Source organism: Paralichthys olivaceus, chromosome 3 (genome assembly GCF_024713975.1).
Source record: "Paralichthys olivaceus isolate ysfri-2021 chromosome 3, ASM2471397v2, whole genome shotgun sequence".
NCBI lineage: Eukaryota > Metazoa > Chordata > Actinopteri > Pleuronectiformes > Paralichthyidae > Paralichthys > Paralichthys olivaceus.
In genome coordinates, this window is record NC_091095.1 from 5,095,618 (window position 1) to 5,118,700 (window position 23,083).

Here is a 23,083-nt window from a genome sequence, read left to right on the forward strand (position 1 = left end):
TCTCATTAAAACTCAAGATGCAGTTGAGCAGTTCTACTCACTGGTGACATCTTGTGCTGTAAAGTGAACACACCCAGTTTCCGTCACATCTGTTGAAGAAGAGACAAGTGATGGATGAAATGCTACATACAACAAATGTTATGATGAAATATATGTGACTGTTTATGTGACGTGTATATCCACAAAGTAAAAACATGTTGTTGGTCCTACGATCACATTTTACTAGAAAATATAATTTTCTATTCAAACCCTGAGGCAGCAGACAGGTTAAAAGAAAAATCAATACGTATCTTCATCTAACAACGCTATCATTTTTACAAAGGATATTTATTGTGCTTGTGCTTGTTTTATTAACAGCGGTGTTATTTTTAAAATGTTACCATGCACATACATCCAATGTCCAAATTTCCCCAGTGTGGGATGAATAAAATCTATCTTATCTTATCTTATACACAAACTCTCCTTTGTTTTCCGGTTTTAAACCAGTTTTTTTTTATGACGAATGAAGGATTTAAAGCTCCTTTTTGTTTGAATGGTGAAATATAAATAAAGTTTATTAATTTGTTATTGACAGAACTCCGAAAACACCGTTCCCTCCCTCCATCTTAAACTCTCCCCCTTCCTAACCAGAAGCCCCCTGTGTGTCAGAACATGTTCTTGTAATGGGAAGCCGTCGCTTGTTCTCCGCCTTCTCTTACACAGTCCTGATTCAGTCTGTCAGCACCAGCCATACCCTGACAGCTCACAAATTCCTTTCACATTATATATATATTTAATTTTCAAAACCACCCCCTAATTCAGACGAGTTTCCAATACAGTGCCTGAAAACTATTCCGCTCGCGTCTATTATAAGAGCACCAAGAAGTGAAGAGGTACTTGTACAGTCATGAAAGTTACACAAATCATGGAGGATTAAAGCATCACTGAGTGTTCCCGGGGTTAGAGAGGCAGGTTTACAGCTCACCCGGGGTTACCTCTGCTTTTAAACCCACGTGCAGAGAAACCAACAATACCTGCTGGCTTTAGACTCCACTCAACCAGCTGTCACTCTTTCCTACTGCGTTCAAGAAGCCGCTCTCCAATTTCATGGCTCTTTATTAGGCAAAGTGTACATGAAGCTGCGTCAAGGTTTCAGGTCATAGTTTAATGATCCGCTTGCTCTTCTTCTGTTGTGCTGTTTTTCCCCAGGGCGACCGTGGACCAGGTGGGCCGACGGGTCCGGTCGGGGAGAAGGGCCCACGGGTAAGAAGCTCAGTCACTCGGGGATGTACTTCAGAGTTCTGCCTCTTGTCTGGGAGTCGGTCGACCCTACAACCGTAGTGTATATAGTGAGGACAGCTTTTCCAAGAAGTCAGCAAAACTTCAACCGCTTACGAGGGGCTTTGGATACATCGTTCAGTAAACGAATGTCTGAGGATGATGAATATAAAACACCGAGTACATTTGGCTGATGCTACTTAGCTACAAGGTTTATTTCATGAGAATTCAAGCAGAGTCCCTCAAGGACCTAAAGGGTTCCAGACGGCTCAGTCATGTTCAGACCAATCTTTGTCAAATTAGTTTTTCCACAGTTACTTTGAGGATAGGAATGAAAAATAATCGCAATTCACCAAATCTAGTACTTCGCTTGACCTTTTAAATTTTCCAATCATGCCATGAAATCGTCGTCTAAAGATAAATGCTGTTTCTGCGGCTCTAACAGGACTGTAATCAACACAGCCTTTATTTTCGGTTCAAATTAAATTATTGGCCGGAGTACCTGTCTGACACTTAGCGACTGGTGTGCCTGCGCTCACCCTGCTCGTGCTCTCACTGTGCGTCACCTCAGTCTTAAGCCGGAGAGACGTACACCACTGAAGCATTATTAACAACCTTAGCTTTAAAAAAACGATGTGACAACAAAGGCCAGAAACCCCTTAAATCCCTGTTTCTGTTTGTTGAGCAATGTCATAACATATAAAAAAAAAAGTTTTGACTTTGTTGGACACGTAGAGAAAAAGCGTCATTGCTGCTGTCCAGTGTTTTCGCTGTCTGCTGTAAATATGACTCCATAGACTGAGGCTGGTCTCTCCGTCCTGGGGCCCTGGATTAACTCCATGTCAGTGGCTCCGGGCCCTGGTCCTGACCTCGCTGGGTGGCAGACTGACTAAAGGTTGCAATAGACGATGACTAATTTTAATGACTGATGGCTGATTCATTGTTTTCAGTGTTTGAGAGAGTTTAATGACTCGTGTAAGTAACACACTCAATGTAAAGACTTTGCTCCATTCCACATCATAACAATCATCCCACGACGTTCTGTTTCTGTTTAAAGACGATTCGCAGGAATCAGTGTTTTTCTGGCAAATCTCAGCCACTTTTCCCTTCAAAGATTTTCACAGTTATCGTGGTTTTACCAGCTAATAGATTATTACAGAAAGAGAGGAGGGGGTGGTGGAGAGAGCTGTGATGATTTCTGTAGCTTCCAGCTGTTTCTTTTTTTCCAGAGGCTGTTGGAACACATTGCAACACAACTTAATATGAAACACAGTTCTACAGAACAGTCTTTCCTGCACAGTCTCACACTGCTGCTGCATGATTGAAAATAGTTTGAATAAGTTATACGGTAGTACAGGGGTTTCTGCTGGGTCTTAGAAAGTCTGAGAAAGTCAAAAAATCTGAATTTCTAGGCCTTAAATCAGTTTAGGTCTTGAATACATTTACCCACATTCAGTGTTAAAGGTTCAGTGTGTAGAATTTAGTGACATCTAGTGGTGAAGTTGCATGTTGCAGCTCATCTCACCCTCCCCATCCAAACATGACAGAGAACCTGTGATAGACTTCAGTTGATATAAAAAGATGTACATGTGGTTTCATGTCAATCTTTCTATTCTGTTTCTCTCTTTTTCGTTTTGGAAAAAAACAGGGCTATTCAGGATTGCCAGGAAGTCCAGGAGACATCGGCCTGCAAGGGGCAACTGTAAGTATCACATCCCCGTCACCATGTCATCCAACACAGATTCTTTGTATTGACATTTTCTCAGGTTTGGGATCGAGTCACGCTCATTAGTAGTAAATGGATTATTTGTCAGTGTCTCGGCTGGATGCTGTAAATGTTTATAGGATTTACTCTGATACTCCAACAGATTCTTTGGTTTCTAAACATGAAATTTAAGAGGGTGATGTGTCTCCAGTGAAGCCTCTTTAGTGTTTCTATGAGATTCATGTGACTTGTGTTAATGAGAGGTTTTGGCCTAGGTACGCTCTGTATTTACACTTGATGACAGACAGGATATATAAATCTTACTACGCTATAAATGCTGCTTATTTCCAATCTACGGTTTCCCAATCTTCGGTCTTCTTTCTCGCAGGGTCCACAGGGGCAGAGGGGCGCTCCGGGCATCGCTGGGCTGAAGGGCAGGAGGGTAAGAGCTGTCATTGCATTTACATCTGTGAACATTAGCTGTGTGGGTCCAATACGTGATCTGAATATAAACCTGATTTCAACTCACTAGTGACCACGAGAGCGGCTCCCATCAGACCTGTGGTTGTCTGTTAAACATTACAGCTTCGTTCCCAAAACAAGAGAAAAGTGAAAGTCATTAAAACACACGCGCTTGTCCTCCCACTTGGCCCGAGCTTCTTTATTGGTGCTTTTACAACTGTTTCATAAGCCCCGTGTTGAAAGACATTATGGTGAAACGGACGAGGTGCTGTGATACTGGTGAGACACCGTGTGGCTGCAGGGAGAACGACACCTTCAGGTGAGGAGGTGGAGATAGATTTATAGATTTTAGTTGTTGAAAAGCTCCTTGAATCTCGACTGAGTTTTTTTCATCATTTTGATGTTCATTTTTCTGGCCTTTAGTTTGAAGCACTACCCACTGTCCAGTTTGTATTTGCTATCGGCCAAAACATGCTATGAATATTTACTTTTGGTGCATTAACATTAATATTGTCTTCCAATATATAACAAATAGCATGGACTGTGACTACGACTGATGACTACATGTTTCCCAGGTTTCGTCCATTACAGTTAAAGGTTGTTTGCAGTTTTGGAACAGTTTCTCCCCATCAGTCCTTTTTTCAACACTTTTTTTTTTTACTGTTAATTTATCCCTAAAACTCGTGGTTTTACTCGTGCTTCACTTCAGACAACCGGACAGCGCTTTGGCCAAAGCTCTTAAGTTTCAGTTATTGCAGCACTAACAAGCTGAGTCAGAGCCATACAACCACTCTCACACTTCATCACTCTTCATCACACTATACTTTTTTTATCCCCTGTTCACGTTTTCTTATTGATGAACATTTTTCCAAGGGAAACATGTGGTAGCAATCAACATGCCACAGCTTTTGTTGAAGTGGAAACCGCTCGCAGTCATTCTGTCTGGTCTAATCAAACACTATAATCAGATGATTATTACAACCACATTTTTCTCTTTTTTCTTACCTCTCATGCTGATTTGAATGTAATTTACATTTATATATTTATTAATATACAATTATTTTCTACTTACTGCTTTAAAGATAAAAATAATATAATCTCTTACAAGTCTGAACGGTCAGGTTGAAAACTTCACACTCTATTTACATAATACACCTGCTGCTGTAAAGGAGGGAACGATATTTAAACAAGTCCATTATAAGAAGTTTTGTAACTTCTGTAAATAGTTATTCTATGTGCACACAAAACTTATTGTTGAAATCTTCTTGTCAAACTAACTGGGCAGTACTTGTTTATCACTCGAATTAATTAATCATAATCTATGTACAGAAGATGTTTCATTTTAATCACGTAGAATCAAGTCATTTTAAAGAGACAGGGTTGACAAGCTGCAGCAGCATTGGTCAAGTCAACAGATTGCAGACGGAGAAGAATGAACAGAGACAGAGAAAGATAACGCTGGGGTTTGTCTGCATGGACACTTAAAGAGAGCGACCTGAAGAGTGATCTGAGATTAATGGGAGTCTGACTGAAGCCAGAGGCTCAGACAGACCAGGAGCTGATAAGGTCATCAAGGGTGGAGATATAAAAGAGGAGAGACGAGATGCTAACCACAGATTGGTTGAAAGTGGAAAAGTCCTGAATGAGCAGACAGGATAAAGAAGGGAAGAGCTCTGGGTTGTGTTTACAGATCTTTATCTGCACCTTCACCTGTGAGCTGCTGCTACAATGCAGGGAGTCAGTGTGGAAACCCCCCATTTAGGCAAAGAATACAGAGTTATTACCACGATGTTGATGTTATTCCAAAGTGAAGTGCACATACAACATGTCCTCTTGTGTCAGTCTTTGTTGAGTGATGTTCAAAGATGTCTCTTGTGTTGTTGTTGCTCAGGGGCCCCTGGGTCCTGACGGCCCGCTGGGAGAACCAGGCGCTGAGGGCACCAAGGTAAACATGCCACCCCTGAAAACTACACCATGTGCATCTATAACCCTATGAAAGAATATTATACTTTTGCACAAAATGTCATCTTCTGTCTCTGTGTTAAAGGTTCAGTGTGTATGATTTAGTGACATCAAGTGGTGAAGTTGCATATTGCAGCTGAACACCCCTCACCTCCCCCTCCCCTTCCAAACATGAAGGAGAACCTGTGGAAACCTTCAGTTGTCTTAAAAACTCAAATGTTTAGTTTGTCCAGTCTGGACTACTGTAAAAAACATGTCGGTCTCCGTAGAGAGGACCCGCTCCTGATGTAAATATAAAGTATTTAAATATACAGGACTCATTCTAGGGTAAAGACAATTCATTCAGTTTAGATGAAGCAGTGAAAACGTCCCTTTCACACTGAACCTTGATATTAGAGCTGTAATTATTTACTCATTGCCGGAACACTGTGTTTAATGAATAATTTGTCGTAACTAATGAACAACTTACTTCATCTCCCTCTAAAAACAAAAAGGAAACGAACGCCTCTCCATTTCTTCTTCACAGGGTGAACGGGGTGACATTGGACAGAAAGGAGAACCAGGATTCATTGCAAGTCATTTCCAATTTAATGCATTTCAACTCTCTTCTGTGAAACTCTGTCTCTTCCATCACATACTCCCCATTTCATGCTCACTGTCCTGTCAATAAAGGTGAAATGGCTGAAAAATGTTAGTTTTGAGCCTGAGACACTTTTCGGTGTAAATATAATCTAAATAATTTTGCGGTACTTTAATGGCTGAGTGGTCAAAATGCTGTTCGTCTCTCTCATATCTGGAGAAAGGCTTCGGGACCCTCATTTATTCAAAACCAAGAATAATCAACCTCGTAAAAAATCATCCCACAGCATCTTGGTTAACAAGCTCATCCTCCTTGAAACTCAGTGGAAAAGACATGACCACATGTATTTTTAAACACGACCACAGCTTCCAGTAAATCCCTGCGGCCTCTGTAAAAAACCTGTTTGGCCCTTTAATCAGTTTTTATTTGCAGAGAGGGCCCTTGTCTTCTTGCCTCTATCAGGTTTCACCTAATTGTAAATACTATGTACGACCGGCTGCTGAGTCTGCTGAGGATGAACAGGATGAATGGAAACTTTGTGTTTAAGCCGAGTGAAACTTCAGCCTCAGATTTAACCAAGATGCCTTGTTTTGAATTAGTGTAGTAATGAAGACATTTTTAAACTGAGCAGAGCTACGGAGTTGATATTGGGCAAGAGGTGGGGACAACACGGATTCAAACGTGTTACTGTGAGGTGACGGTGCTAGACACAGCAAAATGAAAAGTTTTATGGCTTTGTGGCACTCACAGCATGTTGATTATAAACATGACACATAGCTGCAAATAGCAAAGCAATTAATAACAAATGTTTCTCCAAAAACACAATTTATATCAAAACCATTTGCAATGACTCATCATTCTAAAGCTTTTGGCAAATTAACAATACATTCAATATGTTTTAATCTGACGGAAATTCTCAGAAACTTAAAAAAAACATCTAATTAAACCATCATTTAATTTATGTCGAACCTGATGATGCTATTTGGCTTCGTGTGTGAGGTCATTATTAAACCCAGAATACATATCATCAGAAATGGAGGAACGTCACGTTAATATATTGATTTCTCTTTTCAAAGGGAAAAGCTGGCAGTCCAGGAGAGAGGGGCCCACCCGGAAAACCTGTGAGTAAAGGCTTTAATCATCAGACTCCCTTTAACAAGAAACATCAGTCTGACCGCAGCAGACAACACAGGCTTGTAAAACACCTCCACATCCTCCTTCTACCTGGGATTTATGTAATTATGACTTGAAGACACTCAGGAGGAAGTTGTGGAATAGAAAAGACGCAGTGAGACGCTGTTGCTTATCAAAACATGTGTTTTCAGCCCAACGCATCCGATGTGTGTTTGTTAAGATGAACACAACTTACCAACATTTCTGGACTTTAGAAATATTTACGAGTAATTCTTTACATATACACAATATATTTTAGTCCTACACTTTATACTTGAGATGACGTTTTGTACAGAGCAGGATGTTGTGGGTTTTAAAAATTCACTTGTCACTGCTCTCTGGTGGACAAATGATGTAAAGGTGCAACAATTTCCTCTTTATCTCAAACATACACAAATTTCTGTTTTATAATTTCTTGTTCTCGTCTCCACCGATGTGTGTTCCAGTATCGATATACGTAACTAACTATTAACAATCGATCCTATCTGCCGGCTGGTCTATTTTTGTCAGGCTCACACTTGGACGTGACTTGCACAACCCCCCGAGGCGAAATCATCTTTTATTAACAACTACATTGACACTGTCTTGTTTTAGCAGCACAGAATACATGTACAATTGTCAGAAAACACACTTTGTTTTAACCATCAAGAAAATGACAGATGGAGGTTTTGATGGCCTGTTAAAGGATATCATAATTTCCACAGATGGTAGAAACATGCAAACAGCCGATCATAAACAGACTGAAAAGCAGATGGGCTGTTTTATAGTCAAGAGATGATCCAAACAGTTTTATTATCAACAGTTTGTTTTTTATTGTGCTGTTTGTTTGATTAATTTATGGTGAGACTTGGAGAAAATGATCACGAGTTGAGGAAAAGCTGCATCACCTGCATGTTGGAGCAGTTGTTTGGCTTGTGTTATTTTCCTCTGATAAAATCTCTCATTGTCTAATCATGTATCGGCTGAACATGTGATCTTTCAAGGCAGACACGTGCAGATCTGTGCTTTCACTCTCCTGTGCAGCCGTTTGTTACACCCACACATGTACCGGACCCTCGTGGACTCACTTTTGTGCCTCACTAGTTGTAATAACAATAATAATAATAAACTTAATTTGTATAGCACGGTTCACACAAGACATGCAGCTCAAAGTGCTTTACATACAATATAGATAAAAAATAAAATCATTATAAAATGTAATTCATTTAAAAGAACAGATTTAAGAAGTAAACAGAAATAATAGCAGTTTTCTTTCCGACCAAGTAAAACAGCCTTGATACAGAAACAGCAGTGAAACACTAATTCTGGTGTTAAATTAAACACAAACTCTTGTGTGATCCTTCATTCAAATGTTAAAATGATGAGCTGGAACATTAAACATGTTCTGTAACTGTGCACTTATCCATTATTAATAGTTTGATTGTCCTAAATTTTAAAATCATATGTTCTCATAAACCTTTAGCCACATTTAATCACACAAACGATTGTGATTACTTGGCAGCGTCTATAAGAATGTTCCAGAATGATGTTCTTCACTGGTTGTGATGTAAAACATAAGATCAACCTCTTCTCACTGCTGTGACAAGAAAAAGTGTCTCTCCGAGAAAGAATTCATGTTTGGCTGCTGACGGAGTGATAGTGCCGTCATTTGTTCCAAACAATCTCTCTTTTAAAATCTGTCCTGCTTGATCGTCTACGCTTTATTTTTTCCACGACTTAACATCGTTCGGCGGTTGTGTCGGAATCACGTTGGTATGTGTGATGTCAGAGCTCAGTCAGCTCAGTGCTGAAGGCATGTTCGTAATCAATCAATCAATCAATCACATTGTACTCGTAAAGCCCATGTTCATAAATCACAAGGTGTGACATTCTCTGTTCTTAACTCTCAAACAGAGTAAAACTACCAAAAGAACCCCGTTAACATTTGGGAAAAAAAATGAGCCCGATTCATTATGAAACTGGAGCAGGTCACAAGACGTCAGCTTCGTTCGTGGCCCAGGATGCATTTGGGCTCACACAGCGAGAAGAATGTGGCCACATGTGTCCCAGACTTCATCTAAATGTGGTCTGAGTGATCGGGTATCAAGACGCATTAGAGGCTGTGTGTTCAGACACGTGCTTGGGTGATTGGGTCACTGAGGCCGGATGTAAAAACCAGCTTTAACGACCTTGTTCACAAAAGCTTACAGAGAAAAGAATTGCTTCCTTTCTTCCTCCGTCATTGTCGGATTAACACTTTTTCAAAGTCGTGTGTCTTCACCGTGTTTGAACTACAACAAAGAGATCTTACATCGCAGGGAGGAGAATCCCTTTGTGTTGCATCAAAGACTTTTCCGTGTTGTGCTCGTCATGTTTGCGGTTACGTCTGTGATGATGATGATGACAATGATGATGACGATGATGATGATGATGACGACGAGGGGATGTGTTTGATTCCAGGGTAAACCAGGTATTCCAGGCAGCAGCGGAGAGAGGGGACCACACGGTGAACCAGTAAGTGCTCCGTCTCCTCACTGTTGCATTGATGTGGAGGAATCGAACCACACTCTCTGTGGAAACCCAAATGACCTATGATGACAGTGACATCATCTCCACAGACATTTCTTTGAAATGATTCATGGTCAGAATTATTCCTGAAACAGAATAAAGCTGCTCATCACCAGCACTTTGTTCGAACTCATCACACCTTAAAGCTCCACACCTTGCGCCTCCCTTCTTGGATCAGTGTTCAAGCTCTACATTTTCCGACCCCTCTAAGACTTCAAGAATGTCAAACAATCAGATGCAAATATTTATTAGGGTAAGATGTTTCAGTACCGCTCGAGGCGTTGTTTATGTTACGGGTCTCATCTTGCTTTTGGCTGGATTTCAGTTTGACTCCAGTCATTCTCAGCTTTCAGTTTTCAGACTTTTAAACCTTCCGTGTGTTTGTTTTACCATCATAAGCCAAAGTTGTGTATTTTGTCTGTTCTGGTGTTTTATTTCCTGACTTACTGTACACACTTAATTCCATAATTATATTACTGTATAAATAATTGTGAGTTTCTCGCAGGGACCCAAAGGACCTGCTGGAGAAGCTGGACCTGAAGGAGAACAAGGCCCTGAGGTTTTTTTTTAATTAGACGTTTACAACTCTTCATTGATTCATTATTAAATGGTTTACACATATTATATTTTATATATGTTTTTTTTTTCTCTGTTACACCTTTGTAGGGTGGGCCAGGTGCAGAGGGGGAACCAGGTGCCATCGGAGAGCCGGGTTCACAGGTCAGCACAACCTCAACCTTGCACCCCTGAATCTTAGAGAACGTCTATCGTGCTCACTCGATTTGTACTTGACACATCTGTAAACTTGAGTAAATCAGCAGCTTTGTGTGAATTCTAATCAATAAGTTTGTGCAGGCTCATATTGGTGTGTTTGACCTCCAGGTTGGTTTGTGTGTTGTCTCCCTGCAGGGTGATGCTGGGCCTCCAGGAGCAGAAGGGGAGCAGGGACAGGAGGGGATAAGAGTGAGTGTCTGCAAACAAACCACTAATCCCTTCCTTCCGTGTGTTTGGGTGAATCTGACCCGATTGTATATGAACTCCCTCTCATTCTGACGAGGACGTGTAATCCCCTGGCCTGCAGAAAGCAGAAGCAAGGAATTGTTTTTGTCTGGTGAACTGTATGAACAGCACCAAAACTGCTGGAGTCCCATTTTCCTGTCCTGTCCAGAGAATCTCACCAGAAACTCAGTGTGTTTTCAAGACACACAAACAGAAACACACACCAAAGGAAGCTGAGATCCTGTTTGATAGTTTTCAATCATCATTTCTCTTCTGTTTATTATTCACATTACATTTTGCCAATAATTCAACATTCATGACCTCCTCCATGATGCTGCTCCACTCTGTATCTGTTCCTGTTTTCTTTCCAAGAATTATAACTTCTTGTTCTACCCCTTCTAATAATTTCTAGAAAATTATTTAATGAATGTGTTTTATTTTCTTTCACTGAACCCAAAGAGTAACTTAACGCTCCCTTCTTAAAATCAGAGTTTTTCCCTTGATGGTTGCAGATGTAACAGAACATACGTCTTAACACACCTGACTGAAGGACAGTTAAACACAACTCAGCCTGGTGTTAAATTACATGAGCCATCATTCTGAAAGATCAAGAAACTGATGAGCTGGAAAATTAAAACCAGAATGTTGCCAATAAAACCAACACTAATTATTTTCACACAGAAAATACAATTTTCCCAAATTCTCCTTAAGCCGACTTTGATGAAGGGTGTGTTGTTGTTGTGTCTTTTTCTCGTATGAATGTGTGTGTAGGGTCCCCCTGGTCCCCCTGGTGAAGACGGGCCTCAAGGGAAAGATGGACACAAGGTAAATGTAACAAGCCCTTGTTGACGTAACTTTAGTTCTGTCTCCTTAAATCCAGCATGTAGCCGAAAGGATCTACGTGCTTGTTTTAATGGGGGTCTCCATATGACAAGAATAACACTGACTTTTCAGTACATCGTCTTTATCAGGGCCTCAAAGGAAATAGTTCAGTATTAAAAAAAGTTAACCGAGCATACACTGCATATAATCATAATAAATAGTATGTATAATTTAATCTAATAAAGGAAAGAAAATTAAAGTTGTCCCATGTTTCGGCGTCTGCACGCCCCAGGTTGTCTGAATTATCATGGACCTGTCTCTGTTAGTTCTGTATCTTAGCGTAACTGTCTCTCACTCTGTTTTCCCCGCTGTCTCACTTTCTGTCTCTGTCGGTCAGGGTGAGCCTGGTGAGCGTGGGCCAATTGGAGAGCCAGGTGATAAAGGGATAGAAGGAGACCCTGGGCCCCCGGGACCACCTGGAGAGCCTGGAAAACAAGGCTTTCGTGTACGTTTCCAGAATGACTCACGTTTGTGTTAAGAGAAATGACTGATTGATATTATCACTGATTCAAAAAAGAATCACATGCACAGTTTAAATTGCCACTAGAGCTGATTAATTATCATAACTCGCAGAATCTAACATACCTGCAACGGACGGAGCAGATTAGTGAAATAATAACTCTTACCCAGTTAATGCCCTTGTCTCCCAGTAGGGGTCAGTCTTCTCTTCAACAAAGACTTCACCACAGTAAAAGTTACTGTTGAAGACAGTGGATTTTTTAGCACCGGGTGTAAAAGTCTCCTCTAAGTGCTTGTTTGTTTTGAGATGCAGATCCAGATCTAGTCCTGGGTGTTGAGAGGCAGGAAGCTCTCTGGTGTCGGGGAAGGGACACAAAGCTCTGTGGGAAGGAAATCAGCATTTCTCAGTTTATAAAAGTACAAACAAATGTGGTAAAACTTTTAAACTAAATTGGCGACTATAAGCTTTTAAACTACCTTAAAATAGGTAATGTCCATTCATGCTCACAAAGCTGAGGAACTGATTGGACGTGTTTACAGATGCAGTTATCAATGCCCCTGGACTCAAGATAGATGTTTGATGTGTGGTAAATATTAAGTTTATCTCCTGTTACAGGGGCCTGAAGGAAAACTGGGGTCACCAGGGAACAGAGGACGACATGGAAAGAAGGTAAGGAACCTATTCACCACCTCTTTTCACCACGCTACGTTTCTTTATGGTGAAACAGCAGAAAACATTGGAATCACTGGTCCAAGAACTACTGAGTCACCTTGTTTCAGCTGCCTGACTTAGGTCACATTTCTTATGGTTGACTCAAGTTGGGACAAAAAAAAGTAAATGGAACCAGCATTAAAGAAAAATAGCCTGGTGTGGGTTTAGTTTTCTGTGTGTAGAAAGGTGCTAAGTGTTGAGTTTCTTCAGAAAAGATTGATGTTGATGTTTGACGTGCTGTATCTTTGCAGGGAGAGAAAGGCCCCCTGGGTCTTGTTGGTGAGACTGGCACTCGAGGAGACATCGGACAGCCGGGCGAGGCGGGGCTGAAAGGTGCCAGAGGAACCCGAGGAACACCAGTTAGTTCCCTTTCTTCCTCCAACCCAGTCTGAAACTTTAATACAGAGAAAAGTGGTTGCGTTTAATTTTTCTTTAGCGCTTCAGGAAATAAAGTTGACGTAATAAACTTAAAATTTAATACTCAACACTAAATGTAATTCCACAGCACATTTACACATGTCGTTATGAGAAGAGTTTTAAGAGCTCGTCTTTGCTCCAGGCCTGAGACAGAGAACAAGAAAAGACAGGAAAAGGCCTTTATTGTTTTTCTTCTTTATGGAGAAGAAAAAGTTCCCGTCTCTGCAGAACCATTACGCCCATGTTGTGAAAACCAAACATCACAGATTCAGTTTTAGTTTATCTTTACTTTCTGCTTTACTTCCAGGGTCAGCCTGGAGTCATGGGGATAGAGGGACAACCAGGACTGTCAGGATACACAGTGAGTACACAGAACCTGTTTGTTTTATGATAACTGTACACATGCATGTATACGAGTAAAGACATATTCGCCTGTTTCTGATCAGAAGACGTGTTCGCACAGGAGAGTTCCGGCTCATCCTGCTCTGCTTACATTCACTGTTGTAGAAAGTAGAATTACTAACTATTCTAGATCAAGAACATGGCTTGAAAGAAAATGAGCTGTTCTTCAATTATCTGAATTATTACAGATCTCATCTCCACATAACTGTGGTAATTTCAGTCTAGCTTTATGCCGTTAGTCCAACATGTACCGCAGACATCCTGAGTTTGAGTCTGGCGGAGGGCAACGAATATCATCCTCGCCATTCCTCTGTTTCCCATTACATGTCACTGTTAATTCAAAGACAACAAAATAACAGGGGGGGGAACCTCTTTTGAATCTAGCATACAAATACAAGAGATGGAATTATGCACGCTCAAGTTTACAGGCTCATTTTTCCAGGCAGCTCCACTTTCTGGTCAGTGCCAGCAATGCCGGGTTTAGATTACATAACTTAAACAGGGCACCTCAAGTTCAGTTTGCCAGTGTTTGTGTCTGTGCTTGTGTACAAAGGCTTCTTCAAACTTGACTCTGGTGGCTGAGTGATTTCTGAGTCTGTGCCAAAGCCTAAATCCTGAAGTGACAGAAAGCGAGAGCGTCTCTAAAAGGAATTGTGTTTATACCAGCAGCTCTGATTAATACGCTGACAGACGTCACGCTGGAACTCTCGGTGCTTCTCTGAGAAACATGCTGCAGCCAGTTGAAGTATGGTGGCTTCTTCAGGTTCAATTATAAGCTTTCTCTTTGTAGGGTCACCCTGGCAAGCCCGGGCCCAGTGGACCACCAGGGCCTAAAGGTGAAAAGGTAAAACGATACCTGATCAACCGTTTAAAATGTAATTACTATCAGTGCTTTGATTTGGTGTGTTAACGCTAAGGGCGTCTTTGTGCCACCTGGTTGCAAAATCTTGTCTGCATGTGTGCGCGTGTGATGGTGTGTTTGTTTGCTACATTCCAGGGTTACCCAGGCGAGGACAATACGATTCCAGGACCGCCAGGGCCCTTAGGTGAACCAGTAGGTCTTGCTTTCCTTCAAACTCTCCTTTCTGCTCCCTAACAAGTTCTGCTCTGTTTAAATCCAAGCTGTAAATACCGGGTTGACATTTGTAGCAAAAGTTAATCCTGACAAATTTGCCAGGTTCAGTCTTTTTGATCGGCGCAGTAATCCATATAGAAACTTATTATCAAACTGTGTGGCTTTTATGCTTTCTGGTCATTGCAGGCCGAGAAAATATTTAACATGTTTTGGTAAAACTTTACTTTTTAAACTGACCTGAAATAGATGTGTCCTCATAACACCGTCGTGAATGTTTTGTGACTAGAACAGGCTCTATTGAGCTGATTTCAGATATGAACTCTTGAAACTGTCATCTCCTCTTATTCATCCCGAGATGTCCCTCCAGTTTTTCACCCTTCACGTTTTAGGAACGTCATCAACGCGCCCGCTCGCTCGCTCACTGTGAATTTTCCTGACGTTGTTCTGCTGTAATCTCACATGGTCTCACTTGAAGTTTTCCAGACATTTTACAAGAAGGCTGGCAGGAAAAGTTCCAGCAAATGACAGGAGTGACTGATTCAGGAAAAATGTCTTGGACTTCACTGCACGTCTGAAAGCGATTTATAGCAATTTATACAAAACATTTCTGCGGTGCCACCGAGGCCTTTTATTCACCTCACGTTACCTCCAGGATTCTGCCCGTTCAAGAGCGCCTGAGAAAACAAATTGATTCCTTGACTAATATCAAAAGAGGATCAGGACATATCAAAGAGGCTTAACAGCTTTGGAGAGCTCACAACAATACCATGACTTTTATCCACGTTGACTCATTTCCCAGCACCGGACACTGACACAGGCCTACGCAGCAGGAACAATCACAGTTGCTGCATGTCCACACAGGTCTAGAAAGCAACCTTCCATATGCACAGTATTGGATTATCAAGTTGGCACAGTACCCAGCAGGAGCAACACAATGGCCGTCTGTGTCTTATCGCGGCCGCTGACCAAGATTGGCTGAAAAGTAAAGTTCAAGGTGAAATTACGCCTTTTCACTTTATCCCAGGAGAGATCCAGACTCATAGGTCACGTCTATATGTTTCATGTGTGTTCGCCCGAGACGTGACTCTAACTCCTAAGTAGCTTCCCGGCTCAATCCAAACTCTGTGGGTGTACGTTACGGCATGCGTGTACAGTGAGTGCGTTCATATGTGTGCATTTGTGTCTACGCAGGGCGCCCCGGGAGAACGAGGAGAGCGCGGAGAGCCTGGCGATGAAGGGTATCAGGTAGACAAAAACCATTTGATTAACATCATGACACACCACACAGTCACGACTCAGGGCGCTTTGTCTGTTTGATTGTTGTTCGCACTCTTCTCGTGCTCGACTGAAACGCGGCTCTGTTCAGATAAGGACAGACCACACACGGTGGAGAGGGCTAGAAACATTCCCAGCAATGAGGCAGCTGAAATCTGCTGGTTTTGTCACTTCATGCCTGACGGGCTCGAGATTCTTTACTTAAAATCACTCTCATCCACCCACACACACACACACACACACACACACACACACACACACACACACACACACACACACACTTCTAACTCTGTTTAGGTGTGTACTGATAAAGTTTTTAGCCCTGATCGTGGTCAGAGTCCTTTAATACTGAGTCATATCTGATATTTGAATATTAATTGAACAGCCTGTGTATCTGACATCTTAAAATAACAGAAATAATCTCACACACCTTTTTTATATTAACTTCTTGATCTGAAAACTGAAGATTGTGGTTCAAAAGTATAAAGTTTATAAGAATTACTTATGAACACGATATGAGTGAAAGTGGGGAGAGGCCACCGCCGACAGTAAAAAAGATATCTCACTCTGTTGGATTGCTTTGGGATCGACGAAACAGTTCACTCATGGTTAACAGTGGATTTGCAAGAGTGTTGGTTTTTCTCCCATAAACTAACTTTGACGTGCACTGACAGCTTCGTGCACAGTCACACAAACTGACAGCGGCTAAATTTAATCTGCGACAGGTGATGTGACGAACCGCCGGCAGCGTGTGTTATTTTAACAACAGCGACTCAGAGAACAGGATGAAGCGAGAAGCTGCAGCTGAAGCTTTTCTACATTTATTACCTAATGATTATTGTCATTGGAGCAAAGTGAACCTGCGTATCCGTCCAATCTCAGAGTCTGAACTCAGTCACCTCCCGCTGAAGCCAAATTAGGTTTCACCGTCTCATTCGCTGATTTCCACTGAAATGAATGAAGGGTATGAACACCTTCATGATGTGAAGTAGTTCCAAAACTCACTGATCCGTCCATCCAGACACAGGTTCAGCCAGAGGTTCACTTGATATCGAGTGATTTTTGACAGCGTTGGGAAAATATTTATCAACTTTTTGTTGATCTGGAATTTCATAATGTGTGTTATTGGCACCGTATGTTCCTGAATACATTTTACAATTTGCACACATCTATTTTTAAGTTGCAATACGAGTGAAATGCTCCTAATGTCCTTGACTATATATTTAAATTATGTTTCAGGGCCATATTGGTACGATTGGATCTCGTGGGGCAGTTGGACCACCGGGGCCACCGGTAAGCCAGTAACTGTTATAATAGCTGTGATGTATTTAAAAAAATGTACGATTAAAACAGAGTCTGATTCAGGTAGCATCTCTGGGTTATTGTTTTCTGTGTGACTTTGTGTGTGTTTGTATTTTCTCCTCTTGCTTTAAGGGATCACCAGGCGTTCCTGGAGAACCCGGTCCAAAGGGAGAGACAGGACATGAGGTAAGTCCCTGGAAATCACCTTAAAAGGGAAACTAGAGGGTAAAGGGTAGATCCTGTCACTCGTGTACTGAGTTTAAGAAACGTTGTGTCATCGCCGCAAATAAAAACAGCCTCCACCACCAGGCTGCTCTTTTTGTTCCAATTAAGGATTTTACTTATTAAGAAAATAAGTTCTTTTATATATTACTGCTGCGTCGTTCAGCCACAAGGTTGGGATGGTTGAGCTCTGACACTGTGGATAAAGATAAATCCTTCTGTTAAATACTCTAACCACAGACAATTCTCACCAGATTTTATTACAAATACTTTTAGTTGCATCAGACATCAGCAGACATTTTCACAAACGATAACGTCAGAATGATCCTGACTGGAATCTTGTAGCTGGGAGAACTTTTATCTTACTGATTGGATGTGGTTGACCTCATTGCTTTGTAAGACACATTCTCTTAAAAGGTGTGGTTGGTTGATTTCAAAAAATGATAGTGGAGATAGTTATTCTTCGTTAACTTAAGAAACATTCTTTTCTGCTTAAACTCTTGAGCCTCTTCAAAGTTTTCCCTGTTCCTAAAAGTGTTTCACTGTTTCCAGGAGCTCTCATTAGATGCCTTGTTTAAAAACTTAAACTTGGACCAGGATTTCATCTAAACGGTGAAGAGAAATTAAAAATCCTGTCACTTGGAACAACTCTGTAACTTTCTTGAAGACAGCTCCAGGAAACAGGCTTTGAAGGAAATAGCGTGAAGTCTAGAAAGCAACTGCAGAAATACAGGTTTGATGTCTTCGTGGCCATGATTCCACTCCTCTACGTTTATCCATTTTCCCATTGATGTTTATTAAAGAGTCTTTGCTTTTGTTCTTTTATGGCCTGGATCCTAAAATTTGAGCTGCTGGCGTCAAAGCAGACGTCTTTTGGCAAAACAAACTTTCCTGACAGCTTTTGCTTTTATAGCAGTCGTGTTGTTTTGAGTGCTCAAGCCTTGTCGGAGGCCGTCTGATTGCATAACTTCCATTTCCCCTGTGAAACAGCGTTGAGCCTCCTTCATCAAGTTGCACGTTGTAACTTTTTTTTAAAAAGTGTTCACAGGTTTCCAGATACCACAGACTTTCCACCACATGTGAAACAGCTTGTATATGCAACTGTGATTATATAACAAGAATGCTATAGAAGGGTTTCAGACGATATGGGAATATTTCTGTTAATTTATTCATCCTGGCGTGAGCTTAAAGTCAGTTTGAGCAAAACCTTCACATGCAACATACAAACCGAACAGTCGAGAAATGTCAGCAACCGAACAGTCTGCCAAGAAACACTGGAATCTTATGGATCTTCACTCGTCCTGTTTCAAATTAACGGCTTTAGTGAAGCATTGTATGAAGGATATCTGCAGAACTGTAGCTTATTGTGTCAGGGCCTGGGGAGAAAACATTAAATGTAAAAGTATACAACGGATAAACTGAGTTATCTATGTATTTTTAGAATCTCCTGATGTGGCATATACTGAACACAGTAGATTATGTTACTGTTATTCCACATATTTCACTTTAACCTGTGTATATTTTCTTGAGTGTCTGGACCGTAGAAACTATAAAAAAAACGTCTTCATAAGGCTCATGTGTAACGAGCTTTAAACTCTCTGCTCCTCGACTGAGATACGTTACCTTGTGTGTTTGTGTAAATGCCCGCGTATGTTTCGCTCTTCTGTGTTTATCCAGGGCGCAGCGGGGAAAAAAGGAGCAAGAGGGCTGACTGGAGCTCCTGGCATTGAAGTGAGTATCACATCATCTAACGCTAAACGCTCAAAGAGAAACCTCAGCAGGGCGCCGCACTTAAAACTATAACTCAGGCCCAGAATTTGGCTCCATCCCAGGACATCTTCACGCAAACAATGTTGAAGGTAACAGGTACAAGAATAAGCCAAACATCAGCCACTCTTACTGTTCAGTTGGTGTCTAGGTATGGAAATGTCATGAGGTGTTGATATCTAGTAAGAACAGTTGTATGCTCTTCATCTGTACACGTCCTTCAGCCTGACACTGACTCCGAGTGGCATTGTCCTTTTCCAGGGGCCGAGTGGTTCCCCTGGACTCGTGGGAATGATCGGATACCCGGGGCCCGACGGTCCCCCAGGACTGAGCGGTTTCCCAGGACTGCCAGGAAATCGAGGACGCCAGGTAATGGACAACATAACCACACAGACAGAAATTCATATCTGAAGATGTTGGGATGCAGGGGTTCATCTGAGCCCAGTTTTATACCACGTCACAAGTCCCTTGCACCATAAATGTAACGTCACAGCCAGATGATTTTATAACTGAACCTTTTAGACGACATTCGCTTTGCTCCGTGATTAAGTCTCGATCAGAGACCTGTGATGGACGGACTAGATTCATTCTACAATCAATAACTGTGGCGCCTAATTTATCATTTATCATCAAGTGTAATGGTGGAGTGAGTTCAGCTTTATCAGCTGAAGACGATCAGTTGTATAAACAGCAGCGGTGAAAAGCGCTTCATCGCCGAGGATGAGACCTCACCACAGCGGCCGAGGTTTGAATCTGGCCAAGTCTGTAGCTTGTCATCTTCTCTTTCTCTCTCTCTCTCTCTCTCTCTGGGCAAAAGATAAATACCAGAAATATCTTTAAGAGAAGACAGAGACATGTGGCTGTGATAGACTAATCATTAGATGTCTTGTTTGATTTGATTGGCTTCCTCTGGTTGTGACACAGTCGGTTTATTCAAATAAATGTGCAGCCAGAGAGGATTGAGATTTCATGCCCGAAAGCCAAGTCCCTTCTGTCTGGCTTTCATTTACATAATATGACTGTGTAAAGGTCAAGTGAGTCTAATTTTGGCCAATGGTGTTTTTCACTTGGACTGAAGTGGAGAGATTTTCTTTCAAGCAAAACTCTGTGGCTCTTAAATCACACAAAATACGTATAATTTGAAAAATAGACGGACGGTAAATTCAAAAATTATTACATTACATTTTATCCATATTATTTGTGAAATGTTTGTGGAGATGGAGTTTTCTTGAGCCAACAGTCTGCCTCTGTGTTTTTTGTGATATGTTAATAAAGCCTGGCTCAACTGGAAACTACATTTTCAGTCGTACCTCCACTTTGGCAAAGATACCGGAATAAGGCTTCCTGCAGAGTCAAACCAATTCCCATCAAACTTCTCATTGTCCTTGTTAGTCATTATTCCCGTAAGTGTCCGATATTCTTTTATTTATTCCTGCTCACATTGCCTGCTGGATGCATTCAGACAGTGAAAGTGGACTTGTTTGCAAAACTAAAGAACTGGGAGGACATGCAGCAGAGGTCCTGAAAACAAAGATTCACCAGGATTGAAATTCAAACAATTGTTGGAGGCAGTATTCATTTACAAGAAGACTCATCTACATTTGATAATTTCATGCACAAAGCCACAAAACACAGGAAACAATCTGAAACAATGAATATTTATAATCTTGGAATATTTTGGGGGCTTCTGTGCTGCTTTCTGTGCACGTGGAGGTTTTGATGGATCAATATCAGGTCTCTTATTAAAGTCACAGTGGCATTTACTTTCTCCTCAAGAGCTTTTCAGCACCTGCAGGTTTGGGGGATCTCCCCAGTAAACCTCCAGCAGTATAATCCTCCTGACTTACCGGCTCTCCTCGCGGCGATGGAGGAACAGAAGCCGTATGCGAGGCGACGACCCGCTCAATCTGTTATTCTAATATCAGTCGCTCGCCTCCGCCTCACCACACCGCTGATGGAGCAGGAAACCGCTGTGGTCTGCGGTGTTCGAGAGCAACTCGGTGACAGGCAGTCAGTTTTATGGGTACACTTCAGGGGCATGCTGTCAAGAAATGTTATTACAGGGAGAGGCCAGCAGATGTGAACACTGTGGTTTGCAGCCATGACTCTACAGCAAGTTTTACATCGCAAGACCCTGCATATAATATATATATATATATATATATATATATATATATATATAATGTATATACACACATTCATCTTCAAGAAGTTTAGTTTTCTAATAAAAGTTCAGCTTTCCAAAAACACTTTAAGATCAATGTTTTGTTTTTCTTACATTAAGGGACATAACCACTGATTTAGCATGTTGTCCCATATTAACTACTCACAGTCTGTTTGACCAACAGTTTTCACTAAGAACAGTTTGCTTCAACCTGTTCGATCACTGTTAGAGAAGCTACGTCCATGTTGGAGTTTATTATCTCTGAAATGTTTTTATACTTTTCATTCTAAAGTATATTTTAATGTTACAGGATTGATTTTCAGTCGTCCAGGTCCTGGTTACCCAAAGATAAAGTTCAACCTAGTGGCTGTAGATACATGAAGACTCAAGGATAAAATGTCCTTAAATGTCTGCCGATGGTTGCCCTTGATATTTAAAACGCATCCATACACTTGATTAGACTTTCGACATTGACAAACCTTTATTGACACCCACTCTGGTGTACATGCAGGGTCAGAGAGGTTTGTTGGGACTCGAGGGACCTGCTGCTCGTCCAGGTCCCAGAGGAGATGTCGGACTTCCTGGACTTCCTGGAGAAAGAGGACCACCTGGTCAGAAGGTAAATGTTGATCTAATGTATTTGAATTATAAAAAATCAGGCTACTGTTTTGAATGACCTTGAATGACCTTTGTTGGTTCAGGGGGAGCTTGGTCTGCCGGGGGACAGGGGGGCATCAGGACTCAAAGGCATGGAGGGGAGTACTGGGGACCAGGGCAGGAAAGGTGACCTTGGACCCAAAGGACAACAAGTAAGTGTATAAATACATTTGGGATTTAAAGCAAACTCCATCAAATAAAATATCTTAAAGTAAGATTCAGTCCTGTGGACATTTTTGATCAAATTTGAAAACTTGTTATTGTTAATACTCAGAAATGTTTCACCTTCATTTAATTTAAAGTTTAATTTAAAAAAAGCTGACTATCATCAAGTTCAACATTTCACAGGAGAGGTTGTTCCCGCTCATCACGCTGCGTACTGCAAGAACATGCGTGTGTAGAAACAACAGACTGAGAAACAACGAGCTCCGTTCTCTCTGTTAAGTCAGTGTATCATCTAAAATATTTTTATTTCAAGGTGAAATTGTTGCATAATGTGGCTTTAAATTGACACCATCCCCTAGAAATTTCTAATCATGAGGGGGTTTTGTTCTTTTTGCTGTAATACCCCCCTAAATATAGCATCAGGAGATTCGGTTGCCAATCTGTGGTGGGTTTGAAAATGTGTGTGTCTGACACTTTTCCACCCTGAGTGCAGTAACAAATTATGTGGGCGAGACCAGGAATGGAAACATTGTGCCTGGTAAGTTATATAAAGTCCTCTCCCTCCAGAGACCTGAAAGAGAGGTGCTCCACTTCACTTATGTAACTCCTCAGAAGAGGAGAAAAGAAACAACAGACCCCCAGCTCTCCCCGCCCTCCTCCAGCTATCGCCACTGATGCTCACGAAGCAGAGAGCACACTCAGGCCCTCTGGTCAGATCCTCTTACGCTATTCAATGAATAGAGTTTCTCGGCCAAAGTCTCGGGGCTGAAAGTGGAGCTGTCTAGAGGATGTGATTGACTGGCTGTACAAACACAGCGTCTGCCACCCTGGACGGCAGACAGACACGGAGCAGGGTGCAGACACCCAACCCCTCAGTGTGTGTGTCCAAGAGGATGTGT

General features: G+C 41.5%; 1 protein-coding gene across 1 annotated transcript in view; it reads left to right on the forward strand.

The window, feature by feature from the left end:
• The window catches only part of LOC109636515 (collagen alpha-1(XXIV) chain), a 74,727-nt gene that overhangs the window by 45,173 nt on the left and 6,471 nt on the right, over positions 1-23,083 (forward strand). The window contains exons 26-49 of the mRNA XM_020098260.2: positions 1,189-1,242; positions 2,906-2,959; positions 3,351-3,404; positions 5,316-5,369; positions 5,913-5,957; positions 7,043-7,087; positions 9,579-9,632; positions 10,192-10,245; positions 10,353-10,406; positions 10,596-10,649; positions 11,457-11,510; positions 11,905-12,012; positions 12,643-12,696; positions 12,990-13,097; positions 13,463-13,516; positions 14,348-14,401; positions 14,555-14,611; positions 15,824-15,877; positions 17,147-17,200; positions 17,342-17,395; positions 19,109-19,162; positions 19,460-19,567; positions 21,874-21,981; positions 22,064-22,171. Of these exons, the coding sequence (XP_019953819.2) occupies positions 1,189-1,242; positions 2,906-2,959; positions 3,351-3,404; positions 5,316-5,369; positions 5,913-5,957; positions 7,043-7,087; positions 9,579-9,632; positions 10,192-10,245; positions 10,353-10,406; positions 10,596-10,649; positions 11,457-11,510; positions 11,905-12,012; positions 12,643-12,696; positions 12,990-13,097; positions 13,463-13,516; positions 14,348-14,401; positions 14,555-14,611; positions 15,824-15,877; positions 17,147-17,200; positions 17,342-17,395; positions 19,109-19,162; positions 19,460-19,567; positions 21,874-21,981; positions 22,064-22,171 (1,551 nt within the window). The remainder of the gene's footprint in view (positions 1-1,188; positions 1,243-2,905; positions 2,960-3,350; positions 3,405-5,315; positions 5,370-5,912; positions 5,958-7,042; positions 7,088-9,578; positions 9,633-10,191; positions 10,246-10,352; positions 10,407-10,595; positions 10,650-11,456; positions 11,511-11,904; positions 12,013-12,642; positions 12,697-12,989; positions 13,098-13,462; positions 13,517-14,347; positions 14,402-14,554; positions 14,612-15,823; positions 15,878-17,146; positions 17,201-17,341; positions 17,396-19,108; positions 19,163-19,459; positions 19,568-21,873; positions 21,982-22,063; positions 22,172-23,083) is intronic.